Genomic DNA, 19,601 nt, shown 5'->3' with positions numbered 1-19,601 from the left:
TGAAAATGTGAGGCAGCATAAACGCCCGGTGGATTATCCCCCGCCTGCCCCATTTTGGAGGAGCTGGCACCAGCCGGCTAGGTCGGTAGTGGCTGGGCCACCTCCTGACGGCGCCGGGCGTCTCCGGCGCATCGGCGCAGTACCCTCTCCACAGCAGTCGCCAATGTAGGTCAGAAGCTAGCTTGCGTAGGTCCTGCGCGAGCTCTGGCGGCGCGATGGAGACGGCGTCACGTCGCATCGCTCTGGAGGTGGGGCCGGCGAGGGCACCGGCATGTGGGATGACGTGAAGACGCTCTCCGTCTTACTCGGCCGCCGGCTGCATGCTTGTGCGAGGAATTGGCTCTGCATTTTTAGATTTGCTTGCATCGCAGAATGCGGTAGATTCTGCAGTCACCAGCACGCCGAGGCAAATAGAACCGGACGGATCAAAAACGCTGAAGTTGTTTGAAAGTGTAATTACATTTTTCACAGGGGGCTATCCCATCTCAAATGGTATGTTCCATCTTAATGTCACTCGGAAACTTGACTATGTAAAATCAACATACAATCAGCAATGACGGGTCACACAGTTCTTTGAGGGAGACTGCTCCGTAATTCATCCAAGGCAAATCATGACTAGCTGAAACAGCGGTCCTCTAATCCTAACTAAAGGCTAACTACACAGGCACAAAGTCCTTTCGAGCTCGACTATAAATATAGACATATCGTCAATGCTCTTTGGTGGGTGCCTCGTTTATTGAAGTGGCGCAACTCATCAAATAGTGTTTCACGCGTGCGCCAGATGCTCGTGCTGCATAAGCCATGCACAAACATTATCGATACGTGCGATTAGCAAACACCCATTCGTGCCACAGAAGGCTGCTGTGTTCACCGCCATCCCCAGCAGGATCGCACGAGTAACACGAAGTTGACATCGATGAATAATTGATCATGGTTGGGTCAAGCCTAAAAAACCGGCATCATCACCCCAGTCCGCAACTCATGACTACGTCAAAACACATCGCTTGACAAGCGTTATACCACCATGATCCAAGGCTCACCAGACTAGCCGCATCTGCAATAAAATTATATCAGGAACTTATCCCTGCCTAAAACTCAAATCCGACGCGCATTCAGACATCATGAACATGCTGCAGCAGGTCACGCCTGCTGGCATACGACACCATCTTGGAATGGTTGGCGGCGTCGCCACCTGAAAGTCCGGCCAGCGGATACTGTTGGGGCGAGATGGTCGGCGGGCCGGCCGACGGTCCGCCGCCATCGACCCAGCCGTCCTGCTGGCGCCCTGGTGGCGGCACAGAGGGGGTCTGCTGCGGCGCAGACTGCTCGTGCCGCCGTGGCAGCGGGGCCGACTCCGGCGGCTGCCTGGGTGGACTCGCCCGCGACTGCTGCCAGTCGGCTGGCGCGCGGCCATCCGGCCTCTGCTGGGGGAGGCCCTCCGAGGAACGGTAGTGGCGCGGGAGCGTGCCGGCCCGCTGCAGCGCCGGTGGCGCCTCCTCGGCCTGATCGTACCACCACGGCGGCGCGCCGGACGACGGCGGCGCGCTATCCAGCCGCGACCGCTGCCGGGGCAGCGAGCCGGTGCCGGACGGTGGCGTGTGCCGCCGGGGCAGGGTGCCCCCGGCCGGCAGCGGCGGCGCGCCGGACTCGCCCCAATCCTGCGGCGGCCACTCCGACGCGCGAGGCCGCGGCGGCGGCAGCGCCAGCGAGGCCGGCCGGCCGACCGCCTCCAGCCGCTGCTGGGAGGCGCTCCGACGGCGCATCATGCCACCGCCGGGCGCCGGCTCCCGGCCACGACCCGCCGGCGCGCCCGCTTCCTCTGGCAGCCACTCGGGCACGTGCCAGCGCGCCGGCAGGTGGCGCTGGCTGTGCTCGTCCGGGAAGCCGAGCGTGACCCCCCGGCACGCGCACCAGGTGTGCCGACTGCAGCCGCCGGATCTGCGCCAGCTGCTGCTGTCGCGTCTGCGCCAGCGGCAGTGGCCGCGCAGCCGCGCCCGGCTGCTCCTTCTGGGCTGACTGGTACGGCTGCTGCTGGACCAGAGCGTGGTGCGCAGGCTGGTACGGCCGCTGCTGTGTTGGCTGATACACTGTCTCCTGGGCTGGCTGGCACAGCCGTTGCTGCGCTGTGTCGTGCGGCAGCTGCCGGTGAGCTGGCGGGAGGTGCGGCAGCTGGCCGGCAGCGGCCCGCTGCGCCCGGGCGCGCAGCTGCTGCACGTCGGCCTGCGTCAGCTGCTTCTGGCGGATGTAGGCCGTCGTCTCCGGGTACCCGATCGGCCAGTGCTGCTGCGGAGACCTCGGCTCCACCCGCTCGTGCTGGGTCTGCGCCGACGGCTGGGCGTGACGCTGCACTGACTGAGGGGAGCGCACCTGCACAAACTGCGGCAGGCGCGGGGGGCGATGGCGGCTGTTGATACGTCTGCCCGGACTGTTGCTGATATATCCGTCCTGACTGCTCCGGATGCATTTGCCCTAACTGTTGCTGATGCATCTGCATCAACTGTTTCGGATGCATCTGCGTTGACTGCTGCTGATACATCTGTGTTGGCTGCTGCTGATACATCTGTGTCGGTTGTTGCTGATACATCTCCGTCGATTGTTGCTGATACACCTGGCCCGGCTGCTGGGGATGCATTTGCTTTGACTGTTGCTGATACAGCTGTACTGACTGCTGCTGATACGTCTGGCCTGACTGCTGCTGCTGCGCAGGCATCGGATGCTGCGGATGCGATGCAAACCGAGGGTTATGCTGAGCATGCGCTTCCGGTGACGGTTGCAGGTACCGTTGCCCTGCCTGTTGCCACTTTGGCTGCTCCACCGCCCGCTCCTGATCGGCCCGACCGGCCAGCGGCCGCTGGTGGCGCCGCTCGGCGGCCGGCGGCACAACCACGCCGCGCACGGCCGGGCGCCGGGAGAAACCGCCGTCGTCAGCGGCGGCGTACCGGCGCCGCAGCCGCTCCGTCCGGTCCGCCTGCAGCTCGACGAAGCCGGCCAGCTCGTCCTCGCGACCGCGCAGGTCGTCGTCCTGGCTGGGAGGAACGTCCTTCGGGCGGAGCGAGCGCTCCACCGGAGGCGAATGGTGGTGGTCGACCCACGTCGGCGGCGGCGGCTCGCTGGGGAAGGCGGTCGGCGCCGCATCGGTCCGCAGCGCGTCCTCGATGTCGTCCAGCGAGTAGCTGTCGTCGGACGCCGTCGGCGACACCTCGCCGACGGCGGGGCGCGACGCGCCGCTTGTTGGCGCAGCCGGTAGCGGCAGCCCCCGCGTCGGTGGTAGCCTGTCGGTCCGAGCCGGGCCGCGTGGCCTCGGCGAGGCGCGGCGGCGAGTCGGGAGCGGGGATCCTCCCTGGCGGAGAGCCAGCAGCGGGGATCCACGCCGGCGGGGAGTGTCGCTCGGGGCTGGAGCTTAACGAACGCTCCGAGGACTGCTGGGAGCCCCGGTCCGGGTCGAGGGAGTCGCCGGGCGGGCTGCCCTCCCCTCGGCCCCGCTCCAGCGTCCTGTCCGTCCACCAGTCGCCGAGAACTGAGCGCGGCGGGCGGTCCGGCGTAGGGCTGGGTGCCGGGCGTCACGCTCCAGAACCGCTCGGGGGACCCTGGCTCACCGACCGGCGACGCGCTCAGCTCGATGTCGGCGCCCACGCTCGTCACCGCACCGTCCGCGGCAGGGGAGGAGTCCGAGTCCAGCGACTCGTCCGGACTCGACTGGGCGGGAGAGTCCGCTGGCGTCGGGTGGGCACGCTGCGCCGACGGCGGCGGCTTGTCCGACGCTGGCTGAGACCGAACAACGCCTCCACGGTCGTCCGCAGTCGTTGTCGTCGCCGGTTTCCGCGGAGAGTCGACCCCGTCAGAGTCGATTTCCGGCTCGGGGATGAACACGGGGACCGGCGTCTCGGGACTGATGTCCGAATACTGCAGCGGGGCAGGAAGCAGCTTCACGGATTCTGATGGCGCCACCGTCGCCTCGTGTAGAGACGGCTCCTCGTGGCCTACTCTCTGGCCGCCCACGCCTAACTCGGTGATGTCTTCGTCTCTAATCACCCGGAAGACATATGGTCCCGTGTCCTCCTGCGCCGGTGTCGGGGACGTGTCCCCTCGCTTTCCGAGCGCGACCGACGCGTCGGATTCGACGGACGAGACTGTCGCATCGTTTCTGCCGTCTCCCTCCACGCTCTCCGTCACCACATCGGGGAGATTCGGCCTCCAGAGCTGCCGACCGTCGTCTCTCAAGTCGGCGGGCGCCATCGCGCGTAGGCTGTCTGTCAGCAGAGCCGTGACCAGCGTCTGTGGCGAGGGGATCTTGCGGACGTGTTGCGAACTAAAGGTGTTGCTAATGTCCGCCAGGTGTGCTGTATCCGCTTCGGTCTCCGGAGGGCTTTCGACGGCATTGTGACCTGGAAAGAGGGGAAGAATAGGTCAAGCACCCCGATAGAAGCCCCGCCACTCGCATCCTGTCACCGATAACGCCACGCGAGGATCATTAGGCCTCAAATGATCCACGACGCGGTCAATGGGCTTCGGGAAGTAAAAACGGCCGGCCGCCTGCTTCGACCACCGGCGTCACAAAAACCTGAAACGTCACGTGACCAGGCAGTCTCACTTGGGCTGCACGGGCCGCAACAGTGAGCAGCGGACATCGGGAACTAACGGCAGCGGTGATGAGGCTAAAGACAGAGGAGACGCGCCAGTCCCTTCCCCAGCCGGCTGGCGGCTCTGGCGCAGCCATCGCCGCCCCTGAAAACGAACAGTGAAAGAAGAAAAGAATGACTTAACAAACTGCGGTGAAACATTCGACAGAATCCGGCTAGCCAAGTGGTTACGTCCATACGCATATCCGATGGCGCATTCCTGCAACGACCTGTATGCCCTCGACACCCACACAATTTAAATCTGGAATCTGAGCCGGTGGAAACCGGCATAGCATAAACATGCGTGCCCACGCAAGCATATGCAGCCGCGCCGATGCATTCAACCCAGAGCCGTGCTGAATGGGGCCATTCTTGGAGCGCTTCAACACATCGGAGGCACACACAAATTCTTGTGGTGTGTTGAGCCGTCCGTGCTGAGGTCTTATCTGGCATCCGGCGGACCCGGGCCGGCCTGCACCCTGCAGCCGACTACGTCACAACTGGCCCACTGCTGCGCAGGTGCCGGACCGACGGCGGCGCCCAGCGGCGCTCCCTCTGACGCGCCGGGTACCCGGGGACGTGCGTCCTGTGGCGGGCTTACCTCGCGGCGAGTTCAGGCCACTGTCTCCTGGTCCGTTGTGAAAGGACTCGGTTCCGCATAAAACCAGTTTACAGCTCACTGAGTCTGTGTGTTGAGACAATACTGGCGTGCTTGCTGACAGGTGCATGCCAAAACGGCAACAGGGTGGTCCTGATTCCCTTTAGGTGCGATGGCGCTTCGCTCCTAAACTGTGTTTGTCTGCTGCGAGAGAAGCACTCCAAACACCATGCACGACCTCAGAGTGCTCCATTCACCATCCTGTCTGTGATGTACATTGTACCTGTCCTCGCGAGCCACTTACACACGGAGAACTTGGTTGGTCGGACAGGTGAACGGTATAGGCAGACGATGTCTAAATATATCCGTTCGATATCCGTCAGTTTAAGGGACGGGACGTAATCGAAAACTGAAGAGTATTCGTTGCTATCAGACATTCAGTACTGAAACGGTGAACGTTTTATGAGGTGTCGTGTTCCACACGGATTCTACAACCCATCAGCCAATGTCAGAACATTACGAATAGTGATGACCAATGGCTATCCGTTGGCTGACGAATACCTCCACTCGTCACAGCTGAATCGTGCTGTAAATGCCACCCCTCACAGCTGGGTCATCAACTTCCCCGAATTTCTTTTAGGTATGAGATCTCGGTGCAATGAATAATCATTGGTTTATGGCAGAAAATGCCTTCATAAATTGACTGCGTTGTGTCTACGCAAGCGTGCATGCGGGCAACACGGCGGTTCTAAAGGCATCGTGTATCCAGAGTGTATTTGCTTCAGAAACACATTACGCCTCGTTAACGTCGGTTCGTATACGACACGACAGCACTGCTAGCAACATCGTGTATCTACTGGAGTGCGTGACGAAGTGGAGCTATCTCGTAGAATCTAATCCACGTATCGTTTGTCGAACTATCAGAGGCGAGTGACGTCACTGGTTTTGGTTCCGGGGAAATCGTGGATTTTCCTGTACTGTGAATATTACGAGCAAGTAGTTCAACTGACCGGGAACCAACTCTTTCCCTCCTTGTCGATGGAATGAGGAAGCTTTGGTCCGGATAGTGGCCCATTAAATGCCAAAAGAGAGTGTAGGCAAAACTTTGCCGCGAAGATACAAGCGTGCGTAACAACAGAGATGCACGTTTTGTCAACGGCGTAATGAGGCGGTCAATGAAAAGGAGGTGAAACTGATGCTGGCCTCCAGCCTAGTTTCAACCACGCGCGCCCTTTTAACGGCAGGTAAAACGTCTTGCATGACCGACAAGTATCTTTAATCACATGACGTCCCATTTACGAACCTCATCCGCTGCCATTTCTTTCGAGCAAGATAGTATGACTTACATACGATATCCATATCCAACACACTTGATGTCAATATCACCCTATACGATATCCAAACAACGACAAAAATGTTCATAAGCCGTTCAAAGACAAGCACGCGCAAGGCGGCAGGACAGTTCGTCATTTTTTGTCGCTGACCCGTCAGCTAGGCGCAGGCATTCCGAGGTCATTACTGCGCGCCAATTCGAGCGTGACGGCGGCAATTTTGATAGCCGCCGCCGATACGGAACCGGGCGCGCGGAGCGGCACGTGGCGTCGGCCGGTCCGACCTGCGTCACACACCCCGCCTAACCGCCGGCTGCCACAGCGCTGGCGGTTCCAGTGCGGCGGTGGCGGACGCGTCGGCATGCGCTGGCTGCGCTGGAATTCGACGAGGGGACCCCTCTCCCCAGCGGGGACAGCGGGCACGAGCTGACGGCGGCCGGGGCGCCACGTGCTGTGTCGGAAGTTTTTCGGATTAGAGGCTGTTGCCGGTACGGGCAGGTGCGCGGGAACGGAGCGGCGCCGTCTCCGAGCGAGTCACGTCCATGAAAGTTCAGCAGCGAGACTGCGGGTGTGAGGCGGGGCGGGGCGAGGTCTGGGATCCGGCGTCCGAACCGGGCCGTCGTAGTGAGCAGTCTCGCGGGGCGGCTGACTGACGTGCCATGAACGTCGGCCGCGGGCTTAACGCCCAGGACGGGCTGGCCCAACACTGGCCTTGACGTACTCAATGTCAAGATGAACCTAATGAACTCGCGCGTTGTGTGGCACGTGATGCTATTCAGTGGGGACATATCCTACCTGCGCTCTGAATGCTGATACACCTTCGATATCCAAAGTTGGTCCCAACGGGAGCCTTTGTCGCAAAGGAGGACCCGCGCCTTACATAGCAGGCACTGCCTTGCGTCAGTCGACTGAAAGGATCATCGGAAGGTTCATGGTACCAAGCAAAAGAAAGTTACGATGTGATCGACTGCCAATTTGAATTAATTGCGTGTGAGCATTTTTGACGACGCTAACCGAAAGCTGCAATGCTTTGCGCTTCGGATAGACTTGTCAAACAACTGATTGGACGTGTACCAAGGACTAACTAAACTTAGTGCGCACCAGGAGCGCGCACGCCGACACTGGTGGCCAAGATTGGCCGTGCCCTCTCTCTACGGCGAGAGGTTTATATTGATTCATTCCGCACGAATTCGGCTAAAACTTGCAGGAATACGGAAAACATGGGACATTGCGTCTCCTTCACGCGCCTTAGGAAAAGTTCTCGCTAAAACATAGATTTTTCTGACGCTACAAAAATCCCACAGAAATGTTTGAGATGCCTCATGTGGCAAGCTTGCTTACGAATACGCCGCAAATTCCTGTTCAAAACTCGATCTCGCAGACCAGCCGTGAACCCAGCTTCATCATGTGAAATCCCCAGTAACACCACCCACATCAACACGGTTTTTCCCGTCCCTGTTCGATGTCTTATATGTGCTCCCTTTACTTCCCCTCAATGTGCCACGGTCCGGAGCACGACTTTGGGCAGGTGCGCAGGCGGTCTCCGTCCGGACACCGACCAGCCACTACACCGAAAACGGCCGGCTTCCGGTCGCCGGTGCGTCGCTCGAGCCGGAGGAAGGACCCATTTCACGCCAGACCGCGGTCCGGACGGAACAATGGCCGAAACACGGAAGCGCGTCGATTGAGTGGCGTCGAGCGCCTGAGGTCCGCCGGCTGGCTGAGCAGGAGCAGCAGCCGCTACCAGCGGAGCCGAGAAGGGCGAGCGGGGCGGGGCGCGGGCGCCGGCAGCGGATCAGCAGCTCCGGTCAGGGGCCCCGGCAGGGACCGGGCAGGGATCGGGCAGGGACCGGCGGCTCGACGCGCGGACCGAACGGAGTGTCCCTCGGAATGGGCACAATCGGAGTGCGGCGCTCACTTTGCGCAAAACCAGTCTGTTACGACAGCCGCATATGCCGGGACAGCCCCTCGGGGGGACGCAGCTTACGGACGTGAGTGCTCTGTTGCGCAACGCCTCGGACGCATTCGATTCCCACCGGTGCGTAGCGGGCGAGGTAAACAGAAGGATAGAGGAGAGAGTCGTGTGGCACCGCACCAGTGGCTGTTGCATGACTGGGGAGCCCCACTGCAGAATGCAGTCAATATCGAGGACTTAATCACACTCCGCAAACAGCCAGACATCCGCAAGCATCAGATAAAGACCAATCACAGCGACTCAGGAATGCGGTCCACCTATAAGACCACTAAGTCGGCGGGCCGCTGAGAAATGCATGCACCTGCACTCATAAGGATCGTTCTAATCGGCGACCTTTGCAATGGTCAGCTCTCAGAAGGAGTCCATGCAAATGAGTTTGTTATAGCACACGACTGCTTCGCACATTTCGCGAGGTCGGTAACCGTTGCATCGGATACTGTTTCCCGCATTCGCTGCTCATATGTTAGAAACAGCCAAAAACAGAGACGACTCTGTTCTGCCAACGAAGCCATCCGCTAAACGCTTGCAAAACAATACTACGAACTCAATCGTTTCCACTTTACTCGGATGGATTATCATTGATGGAAACTGTATATATATATATATTATATATATATATATAGTATATATATATATTATATATATATATGTGTGTGTGTGTGTGTGGTGTGTGTGTGTGTGTGTTGTGTGTGTTGTGGGTGTGTGTGTGTGTGTGTTGTGTGTGTGTGTGTGTGTGTGTGTGTGTGTGGTGTGTGTGTGTGTTGTGTGTGTTGTGTGTGTGTGTGTGTATGTAATACGTGGGGAACTGTGTAGTCCACAGCATGCAAAGGGCATGCAGAGCACCTGTGCACAACATTTGTGCTTCAGGTTAACAGCATGGCACCCTACCTGCCTGGCAATTGCAAGCGCTTTCGTGGCTAATCTTGCCAGGAAAGGCGTACATAAAACATATGACGTGACTGGAGGTCACAGTAGCGCTGTGACGTGACTGGAGGTCACAGTAGCGTTGTCCCGCAATGCAAGCTCAGCTTGTATGATGTCGCATTACGGACACTAAACTTGGTCTGTAGATATATCTGCAGCTGGCTTAGGCTGACAAAATCACCATTGTTAGCGACACTGAAAGTATTAATAAATGCTCCATAACAAGGACCGTCCAGGTATTTAACCGGTAACACATAAGTCCCTACGAGTGTGCAATACGTTATACGGAATACGATAATGTACGTAGATTACAGCTGGGCATTAGAACTCTGAGTACTTACATAACCGACCACACATTCGAAATCGGCGAACATCTGCGGTGCTGAAATCAGCATCCCAGTGGCCGGGGAACTACAATAATTATCTACCTAATACCCGCAGGCATAATAAAAGCACTCGAACGCAACTAAAAACCTAACTTACTGTTCTGCTACGATTCACCTTTAATGAATTCACTACGAACTGTACTTACTTTTTTTACCTAGCAATGCCCTGCTACCGCATGGATGACGGTAAGATAAAAGCGTCCACTATTATTGCCCCCACAGGAAACTAACTGCGCTCCAATTCTGCCAGATCCACAGATGAGTGTTTGACTTCATAGTAAAAATACACCATGACGCAGGGAATCAGTGGAGTATCTATTCCTTTAAAAATATGGGTAAGTCGGAGTCAAAATTGGGATAGCCACATATTTAAAAATCATCAGCGGGTCAACCCAAGTTGACACGCAAGTAACAACTGATATATTTCTTCGCGCGGTTCTTTTTGTGCAGCGATTGGAGTGCTGGATATATTGCATCTTAAATCAACATTCTTGTCGCGTGGGCTTTTCGTTAAGTCGATGGAATCGACATCTCGTGAACTACTTACACCGCGGTCGACTCCACCGGAATCGACTGCTCAAAATGCTGACTTCTCCAGGCTCCTCAAAATTCAGTGTCAGAATCGGAACCAATCACAGCCACCACTAGTCGGAATGTAAAAAGGAGTGCGGCGGAGCGAGATCAATCATAAGTTTGAGCACCACTGACTGCCTGGCTTGCAGGGTAATTTGCAGTCGATGCGTCCAAAAGCTCCTGCCGGACTGCTAGCAGACCAATGATGAAGGCAAACACTTTGAGGGTATTCGCAGCGCTAATACCAAAAGGTTTTCAACGGCGAAGCAACTGAGAATCATGTAGAAATCGCATAACATATACACCAGGTATACAGTTTACCCTGCAGCCTCGTTGATTCGCCTACACGTGCGACGCACTCAGGGTGGATTTCTCTGCCGACCCTCGGCAATGATCTTCACGCCTCATTGACATCCTCCACCCGTGCGTTGTGACTAACAAGATGTGTAAATATGCCCAGGCCGCCTCCGTATGAGGCAGAATATTCACTTGACAATTTGTGTAAAATCCCTGAGCGTCCGAACAAACGCAGGGGCGTGCTTGCGCCACCATTCCAATCAACTTCGATTTCATCACGCTGAAATCACATAAGCAAATAAATTTATCTTGTTTGAGCTGCAATATTCGCCCAGCATGTTTGCCCAAAGCGTATGCATATCGATGAGCACGAGTACTCGTGAGCCGGTGTTTAACACACAGTAGCATATGTATACAACATAAAGTACAAGCCATAGCCCGACAGCTGTAGCATCTCCAATACCACAACCGCACCACAATCCTTCCGCAGAAGCTTTGGACTCTGTTAACCCGGACGTGAGCAAAGGTCGCGATTACGGACCGATGGCCAAAGTCGAAACTGTGTGCATCATTCACCGATTGCTGCCAATACCAATGCGGCGGCAGATTCCCGCCCGCTCAAAGTCCACCTCTTTCACATCCCTAGTGAGAGCACGAGATGTATGCAGTGCAAACCTCCTCTTAGCTCTCTGTCCCAGTCAGGGTGCCTTCCACACGGTAAACCGTGCCAGACACGTGCATTGCGTGGGCGCTTTCCTCCAGCTCGGTCCCTGCGCGACCATCCAAGCTCAGCGTACAAGCCGCGGCTAAAGTCAGCCGGTCGGAGTCATCCGGTGGGTCGGCTCTCGCTGCTGCGCGGAACACACGCACACCAGCGCCTGTGAGGCGGCGCCCCGGCAGGCGGAGTAGGCGCCCGGGCGCCTCTGGCAGGCTGAGCAGGCCTCGCGTCCGGCGGCGCGCCTGAGCGCCGTCAGCAGTCGCCGCAACACCTGTGCACTGGTCGCCAGCTGGTGTGCACATTGCACTGTGCACATGCTCATGTGTTGTGCATCGCCCAAGGCCGGCCGTAGTCGGCTCGTGAGCGGGCTCGCGGCGCGCCGGTCCCTCGCCGGCGAGGCCGCACCGATCGAAAGAAGGTGCGGTCGGCCGCACAACCCGGGCAGGACCGGACCGCCCGGTCCCAGCGGTCGGCCCCCGGGACCATGCCCGGTACGGGCGGGCCCCACCGCTCAACGTTCGCACACAGGACGGCGACGGTCGCGATCGTGGGAGGAAGTCCGGTCTGTGTTCTTTAAACAATGCGGATGACACAGGTATTTTGCGCGAGGTGTTCTTGGCCCATTTGTGTGGAAGCTAGAGTCCGCATATTGGACGTTCATGAATGCCCGAGCAGCAGGAAAAGAAGTGACAATGTTTTGCTCACAGCTGCATCACGGCGAAAAGGCATTTGCAACTCATTTGCAGCGCGGCTTTGTTGTAGACTGGCTCACAGCAAGATTTAGAGTCAAGGCCATGTTACAATCCGCCGAAGGATGACCGCGTCGGCGCCGATAATTTTCAGATAAGCGACACATCGAGTCAACACTTTCACCGCCGCTGGCCATAACCTATGATAGCATTTGATACTTGATTGATCTCCCTCGCGCAGCACACAAAACGCGAAGACATATTTCATGAAGCATGGTGCCGGGGTGAGAGAGGCACGCGGAGCTCATTTCTCCTCGCTGCTTTCTCAATGCAATCATTCTCAACAGAAAACATATCGTTGCACTCACGTACGCGTAGTCTACTTCGTAAGCCTACTGCCACGACCCCGCCCCGTCCCCTCCCCAGCTTCCGATCAGTCACTGAGCCCTGCCAGACATCTCACAACCGCGGAGCCGTGTGCGCCGACACGCAGGGCCGAAGGCCGCTGCCACTCGCATCGGCGTTCCGATTTCAGCGCGGCTCGGCTGCGAGCCCGGCCGTGACAGCCCAGCTGCCAGCCCGGCCTTGACAGCTCAGCTGCGAGCTCGGCCGTGGCAGCTCAGCTGCGAGCTCGGCCGTGACAGCCCCGGCTGCGGGCCTGGCCGCGACAGCTCAGCTGCGAGCTCGGGCCGTGACAGCTCAGCTGCAAGCCTGGCCGTGACAGCTTAGCCGCGAATCTGTCCGTGACAGCTCAGCTGCGAGCTTGGCTGTGGCATCTCAGCTGCGAGCCTGGTCGTGACAGCTCAGCTGTGAGCCTGGCCGTGACAGCTCAGGTGCGAGCCCGGCTGGGACAGCTCAGCTACGAGCTCGGCCGTGACAGCTCACTGAGCCTGGCTGTGACAGCTCATTGAGCCCAGCTGTGACCGTTCACTGAGCCCGGCCGTGACAGCTCACTGAGCCCGGCCGTGACAGCTCACTGAGCCCGGCCGTGACAGCTCACTGAGCCTGGCCGTGACAGTTCATTGAGCCCAGCTGTGACCGTTCACTAAGCCCGGCCGTGACAGCTCAATGAGCCCGGCCGTGACAGCTCAACTGAGCCCGGCCGTGACAGCTCACTGAGCCCGGCCGTGACAGCTCACTGAGCACATCACCTGTTGGACCGGCCCGACGCCACCTGAGACCGTACACGACCGGCCAATCGGCTCCGGTGAGTCAGCACGTGCCAGCAGGCGTCCGTAACGGCACGCCGTCGCAACAGCTCGGTGGCGCTCTGACGCGTTCACTTAGGAATCGCGAGCAAACCGGGCGCGCGTCAAAATCGTCGGATTTTAAGAAATGATGTACGCTACCAACCGTTAGTATTTATCACGTAAAATATTTAAGATGTACTTCCCAATGCACAAAGTGCAGATTTTTCCCAAATGGATAATGCAGGTGCGTTTCGCGCGAATGAGTGGCATTGTGTGGTTGAGCACGTCGGACTTGACTAGTGCACACTATCTGCTTATTGTTCCCTGCTTCCGTCGTCCCGCTCGTGCCAGCGCACCCGTCCGACAAACGACCCATATTCTTCGCGGGAGTCTACCGTTGCCTCAAGCAGGAAGAACTGCGCCGTAAAACGCCTCCCCTCCCCTCCCCCCTGCGAATCATAGAGCAAACGCTTCAGCGCGCCGCTCGAGAGCCCCGTCGCGCCAGCCTCTTGTTCCGTAGCGGCCGAGCCGGCGGGGGGCGCACGATAGCGGCTATCTAATCGCATGGTTCGCGCGACCCGTCAGGCTGTGGACAGCGCCAGCGGCCGGTCCGGGCTCGGCCTGCAAGATGGAGGATGTGATCCGGGGGTCATCAGAGAGGGGCGGGGGCGAGACTGGCCGCACCGCACCTGAGGACGGGTGGGTCAGGGGGCTGAGGAATGGTACGGACTGTTTGGATGCGGAGACGTAAGACTGACCGCAGCGAGGAGAGGATGCGGCGTTCAAAAGTCTATCTTACCTGCAGATGGCTTACATGTCCGCAATCGTAAAAAATGCCCGTCAGGTAAAAGTTGTTCACTAAATGTATGAAGGTGCAAAAAAATCGGTGCATATTTTCGGCAGAAAGGTGGGCATTTCTGCCACCAATGCAATCGCTATCAAACACCGACGTATCAAACAACCCCCAACATAAGCGCAAAGAAAAGGGGAATGTTTTGATAATTAGTGTGAGCACGCACGTCGTGGAACAGGCTGCTAGCCACGATCAGTGATCTCACTCACACGATCGAGCAGAGAAGCTCAGTTCAACAGCTGAAGTTCACAAGTTTTCAGCTGACCCATTTCGAAGGCAGTCAGAAGCGAAGCAGTTGAACAGAGCAACGCAGCGCCGCGCCCGCCCGACCTCACGCATTTCTGAAACAACGCTTCTCAGCAGCCTGCAACACCCACACGAGCCCGCTTCGTTAGCTTTGCTTTGTTCGATGACGCACACCGCTCACCGTCCACGCAGATCGCGACGCATGGCGCACGCCGGCGGGTCACGTGACCTCTATGTGCCGGCCGCGCTGCGTATCGCAAGGTAAACCCGGCCTGGTATGTGTCCCTGGGACTTTCACATGCGGCTGTGTAACACGTGTTGACATTGTGACAGCGGTAAGGCCCGGGAGCTGAGCCGGCGCCGGACCTGGCCGCTGATTTTCACAAGCGGAGACGTGGAGCAGATTGATGCAAGATGATGGCGGAGATACGCTTGTAAACAACCGCGTGGATGTGACGTAACTACGCATGATCCCGGAGTCTTCAAACAGCTCTTTTCCGGGGTCTGATGCTGGATAAAAGTCCGTGCAGAAATTGCTGTGAAAGAGGCGACTGGCAGCCACGTTCTCGAATGTTGCGAGCGATGCTCCACCTGACTGACATCTACCGCGGCGAGCGATGCTCCACCTGACATCTACCGCGGCGAGCGATGCTCCGCCTGACATCTACCATGGCTTTCAACAACCACGTAACGTGGTGGCGCCATGCAAATATAGCATCGCACCACCATCGCCCCCCCCCCCCCCCTCTTCCGACGCACTTGCTCCGCCCTTGGCAGCCTCGCGGCTTACCCGGAGAACGCTGCACCTGTGCCATGTTCCTCCTGGCGAACGCGGCCGGCCGAGTCGCCTGCGATCCAGCGCTCTCACGCGCCGTGTGACCAGCACCAGCTGCGCTGCGTCTCTGCCGACGGCTGCGCTCGCCTTCCCCGCCCCTCCCGCTTACCCACGCTCAGACACAAGCTCGTCGAATCCGACCGCACGGGTACGCCGGTGCGTGCGTCTACCCACGCAGTCTCGGTGGAGCATGCGGGCCGTGTGACATGTCCGGGTCCGGGGCCAGCACGACCGGCCGGGAGACGGCGCCGCGTCTTTTAAATGCTCACACCCGGGCCGGTTTATGTCGTGGCGATAACCCCAGCCCGCTACGCAAGCCCAGACTCTGCGTTAAAACCGCGCCGGGAGTACCGTACATCCCCATTCGCCGATCAGATCAGCTGACCGCGGCGCCAGGTCGCGCGTGTGCGCGCCGGCCGGAATTCCGTGCGAACGTCTCTGTGGACCCGCCGACATCTCCGCGGCGTCGGCGCAAAAAAAAAGAAGGAAAAAAGACCACGCGGGCATCTCCGCGGACTGCACCAAGCCTCGGGCAAAACGTTCCGGCACTGCACGCCTGGCCACCCAGCGCGGAACGGTCCGCGCATTGTGCCGGCCCGGCACGCGCCGGCCAGTCCAGGAAACGGCACACAGCCGTGACTCCGACCCCCGACGTGCACGGCCGCTGTGCACCGGAATCGAAGAACCGGCCGTCTGCACGTCGCGCTACGGACAATTTCACTAGACCCGCGGTCCCTGCCCGCACGCGCCTAAATACGGCGCGAGACTCCCGCGGCCCCCCCCGCTGCAAGGCCGGCCAGCCTGCGTCATTTTTTGCTGCTTCCGAGGCGTTGCGTGTGTGTACGCCGCGCGGCGGTCGGGTACGTGTCTCTGGGGCGCAGGGCGGTCCGTTGGCAAAAGGCGGGAGAATGCACGGTTCTGTCCCGCATTCCGGCGCTGTTTCGAGGGGCCTTGTCCGCTCTTGCGGGCCTCACGGCCAACCCCTTCTTCTGTTATTTCGGGGGGGGGGCGTTTCCGCTCGCGCGTGGGGCGTTGTCGCCCGGCCGGGAGGGCGGTGGAGGAGCCGTCACTCCTAGCGCGCTCGCCGCCGCTGGCCGGGGTTCTCACAAACAGGGGGCGCACCGGCCGGCCTCCAGTTTTTGGCCGGCCGTAGTGCCGGCGCTCTGGCATCGCAGGGCGGCGCGTGCAGCGAGGGTGCGGACGCCAACCGGGTGGGCGGGCCACGAACACGCGGCCCCCGCACGCGGAAAGGAGGCACCGGAGTGCTGGAATTCGGCCGCCGTCGGGCCGCCGGCAAAGCGAGCGCGCTGCTCGAGACTGTTTTCCTGGGTGGTGTGCCGCCAGTTCGGAGCGTATTATACGGGACGTGGTTTGGTCGCGTTCAAGTTGACATGCCAAGTGAAGCTGGGTCGTGTTGTACGGCTCCTGGCCCGCGCTCCGATGCCCACACGCTCCAAACGCAGCCACCCGCCCTCAATTGGGTACAGGCTGTTTGTTACCGCGTCTTGCCGCATTTATGGCCTGTTGATTTCACTTACCACCGTGTGCACCTGAAGTGAGACGTACACAAGTTCTTGTGGGTGGTCGTATAGCCGGCGCCGCGAAGTGTTAGGCCGCTTCACATGTTAATTACGGGGTATGGAGCCAGCAGGGTGCCAGCTATGCTTGGCTTCATCAAAATCTACTCCCAGCACGTTGAGTTAGTCACAAGAACGTCCTCGAACTGGAGTGCCGTTGCTCAATTTGGACTACCAATAATTTCTCCATATAATGCGGCCCAATTTCGAAATCTTTAAGGTGATCCATGCCCGCGTTTTGTGCGGTTTATCAATTAACCTTATTCAAATCTAAAGCATGACGAGTTATGGTTCGGTGGTGGGGGCCACCGCAACGGTGCCGTACTTTTAAAACTGGACAGACCATTTAATTGACGTGCCACACCGACGCCTGTAACGGGACCCGTCACTCAAAAGGTCAAATTACGGATCAATTAGGCGCGCTGTAAAACAGAAAATGTTGCCATGCTCATGAAAACCGCGCCTTTGTTTGCAAACAAAGTGGGACTACATACGAACCCGCCAGTCTGCATGCGCGCCTTCCGGTACGTTTGGCGGGTCCGCCTCGGCCCCGCCGTGTTGTGCACACCGCCCCAGCGCGGGAGGCCGGTCAATGGTCTCCGCGTTAATAGGCAATTACCGCTCGTGTTGCGGCGGGACGCAGCGCGGCGTGTCCAATGCATCAGACACCGATGTTTTGTGACCCACAAACGAACGTCCTCTGCCTCTCCGAGCGCTGTTGACTGCGCCGGAAGTAGTAACTTCCGGCCATACCCGGCGTGACCGACGGTCCGTGGTCTCGCTACCGGCAGTGGGACCGGCGAGCGATCGTCGGGCAGCCGCCGGGCAGCCTGCGGCGGGCAGGGAGACGGGCGCATGACCGTCGGGCAGCCGCCGGGGAGCCTTCGGCGGGCAGGGAGAACCGGCGCATGACCATCGGGCAACCGCCGGGCAGCCGCCGGGCGGTCTGTGGCCGGCAGCTGACAGCGTGGGCTCTCCCATCGCAAACGCGGCCGTCTGCCGGCCGCGAGCACTTGGAGCGGAGCTGTTCCTCTGCGGTTGTGCAAACCGCCAGCGATTAGCTGCGATCTACTGACGGAAGACAACCGCATTTCGCAGTTAATGGTTGACTTTTTGTTGTCATCTGGCTGTGGCTACCGTTTAAACATCATCGAGCGAAAGGTTCTGTTGGGAATTAGCCGACTAGGAAATATTTTTCCTAATAACGCTTAGCCCTTTGTCTGGCCATTGTCTGAAAGTCCGGCTGATGCGTGTGTCCGTGGCATGGCAGCCACGCAAGAACGTTGTTCATCTAACCTGAGTGAAACACGAAACGCGTACTCCTGATGAGAATCGCAATGGCCAGGGCCTGCACACGTTAGGGTTGACGAATTCTCACGCACCTTATCGAGCTCTGAGTTTTGCACGGACACCCCAACAGATGACCGTTTCGCCTGCACAGAGAACTAACGTACCGCGAGTGATGTGAAGGCGTACACATGCAACAAGACGGAGAGGGGAATAGAGAGAGAGAGAGTGAGAGCTGGGCCGAGAGGGAAGAAACGACCGTGTGGGAGGGACGGCGAGCGCGCACACGCCCCCTACCCCACGCCCACGTCCACGCGCGTGGCTGTCCGTGTAATTGATGATCCCCCTCCACACGGGCCTCACGCTGGCGGGTAGCCTTGTCCCGATTCCAGACGGCCGTCCCCACCGGCCTCAGCCGTGTGCCGCATAAAAAACAGGAAGGACAGGTGGAGGCCCGTGTGGGTCCGTGACCTCACAGTGCTTACGATGAGGCGTGAGCGATCCGATGATGACAAACGGTTATGGGCAGGGATTGGGCCGGCCAGCCTGGCTCCATGTCGGGCAGCGGATGAAGGGACGGGACAGTGTGGGCGTGGCACAAACTGGCGGCCGGCAGCCCGCCCGAACCGCCTCTTTACGCCGCCGACTCCCAAAAGGGTGTCGATGTGGCCTGCGTTCGTTTTTTTCCTACCGACATGCCGCCTCGTCCCAGGGGCCACCGAGCGCGGAGACTAGCGCCGATTAGCCTCGGTGGCCCGGGACCCCCGAGTCGATTCAGGTGCCGCCAACTGTGAACACCACACAGCGCGGCCGCCATCAGCGCCCCATCGGCTTAGCGCGCATGCAAACATTCCGCCGCCCGTGCGGCCGCAGCGCTCGACGGCGGCTTACCCCGCCAGGCTTGTCCGCCGTCGTCGCCGCCTCCGACAGCCGCGCGGCGTCCACGTCGGTGCCGACCCCTGCGGTCGCCGCCTTCGTCGGTTGGGGCCGGCCGAAGGCGACCCGCCGGCCCCGCTCCGTTAGCGGCACGTCGTCGAAGAAGAAGCTGGTGGCCTCGCAGTACGTGTTTCGAGCCTCGTCGATCACCACCTGTCGCTTCCGACGCGCCGTGCCCTTCTTGAGCGCCGACTTCAGAGAGCGCGTCGGCGGCGGCGGCCGGCTGACGGCAGCTGCACCACGGTCCCGGCCATCTCCCCGCCGTCCTGCGGCGGCGTCCCCACCGTCCTTCGCACCACCGTGCTCGCTGTGCGGCGCTGGCGCGTGCGCTGCGCGCTCGATTTCACGTGACGGCGGCCACTCCGCAGCTCGGATCCCGCGCGACTGACGGCGACACGGCCGCGCGCCGACCGCTGACGTCACAGCTGGGCCCCCCCCCAGCCCCGGTCCCTCCCCACTCCCGGTGGCGGCGCGGACCGCGGCTGTGTGGAGGGCGAGGGTGTGGCTCGCGAGTAGGACGGGAGTGTGCGTGTACGAGGAACCGGGGGGAGACGGCAGGCGGCGACA

At 59.6% G+C, this 19,601-nt stretch overlaps 1 protein-coding gene across 1 annotated transcript; it reads right to left on the bottom strand.

The window, feature by feature from the left end:
* Window positions 1-1,112: 1,112 nt before the first annotated feature.
* LOC119109377 (proline-rich receptor-like protein kinase PERK10) lies at window positions 1,113-19,233 on the bottom strand. Its single transcript, XM_037232994.1, has 5 exons — window positions 18,992-19,233; window positions 3,533-4,385; window positions 2,981-3,110; window positions 2,215-2,376; window positions 1,113-1,214 (listed from the first exon to the last, which is right to left on the bottom strand). Exons 2-5 carry the CDS (start codon window positions 4,234-4,236, stop codon window positions 1,113-1,115), a joined length of 1,098 nt encoding a protein of 365 aa, XP_037088889.1. The 5' UTR covers window positions 4,237-4,385; window positions 18,992-19,233.
* Window positions 19,234-19,601: the final 368 nt, after the last annotated feature.

The sequence above is a fragment of the Pollicipes pollicipes genome, unplaced genomic scaffold (assembly GCF_011947565.3).
Source record: "Pollicipes pollicipes isolate AB1234 unplaced genomic scaffold, Ppol_2.1 Scaffold_7231;HRSCAF=8579_pilon_pilon_pilon, whole genome shotgun sequence".
In the NCBI taxonomy this organism is placed as follows: Eukaryota; Metazoa; Arthropoda; class Thecostraca; order Pollicipedomorpha; family Pollicipedidae; genus Pollicipes; species Pollicipes pollicipes.
Note: the sequence above shows the minus strand (reverse complement) of the source record. Positions and strands in the feature narration are given on the sequence as shown.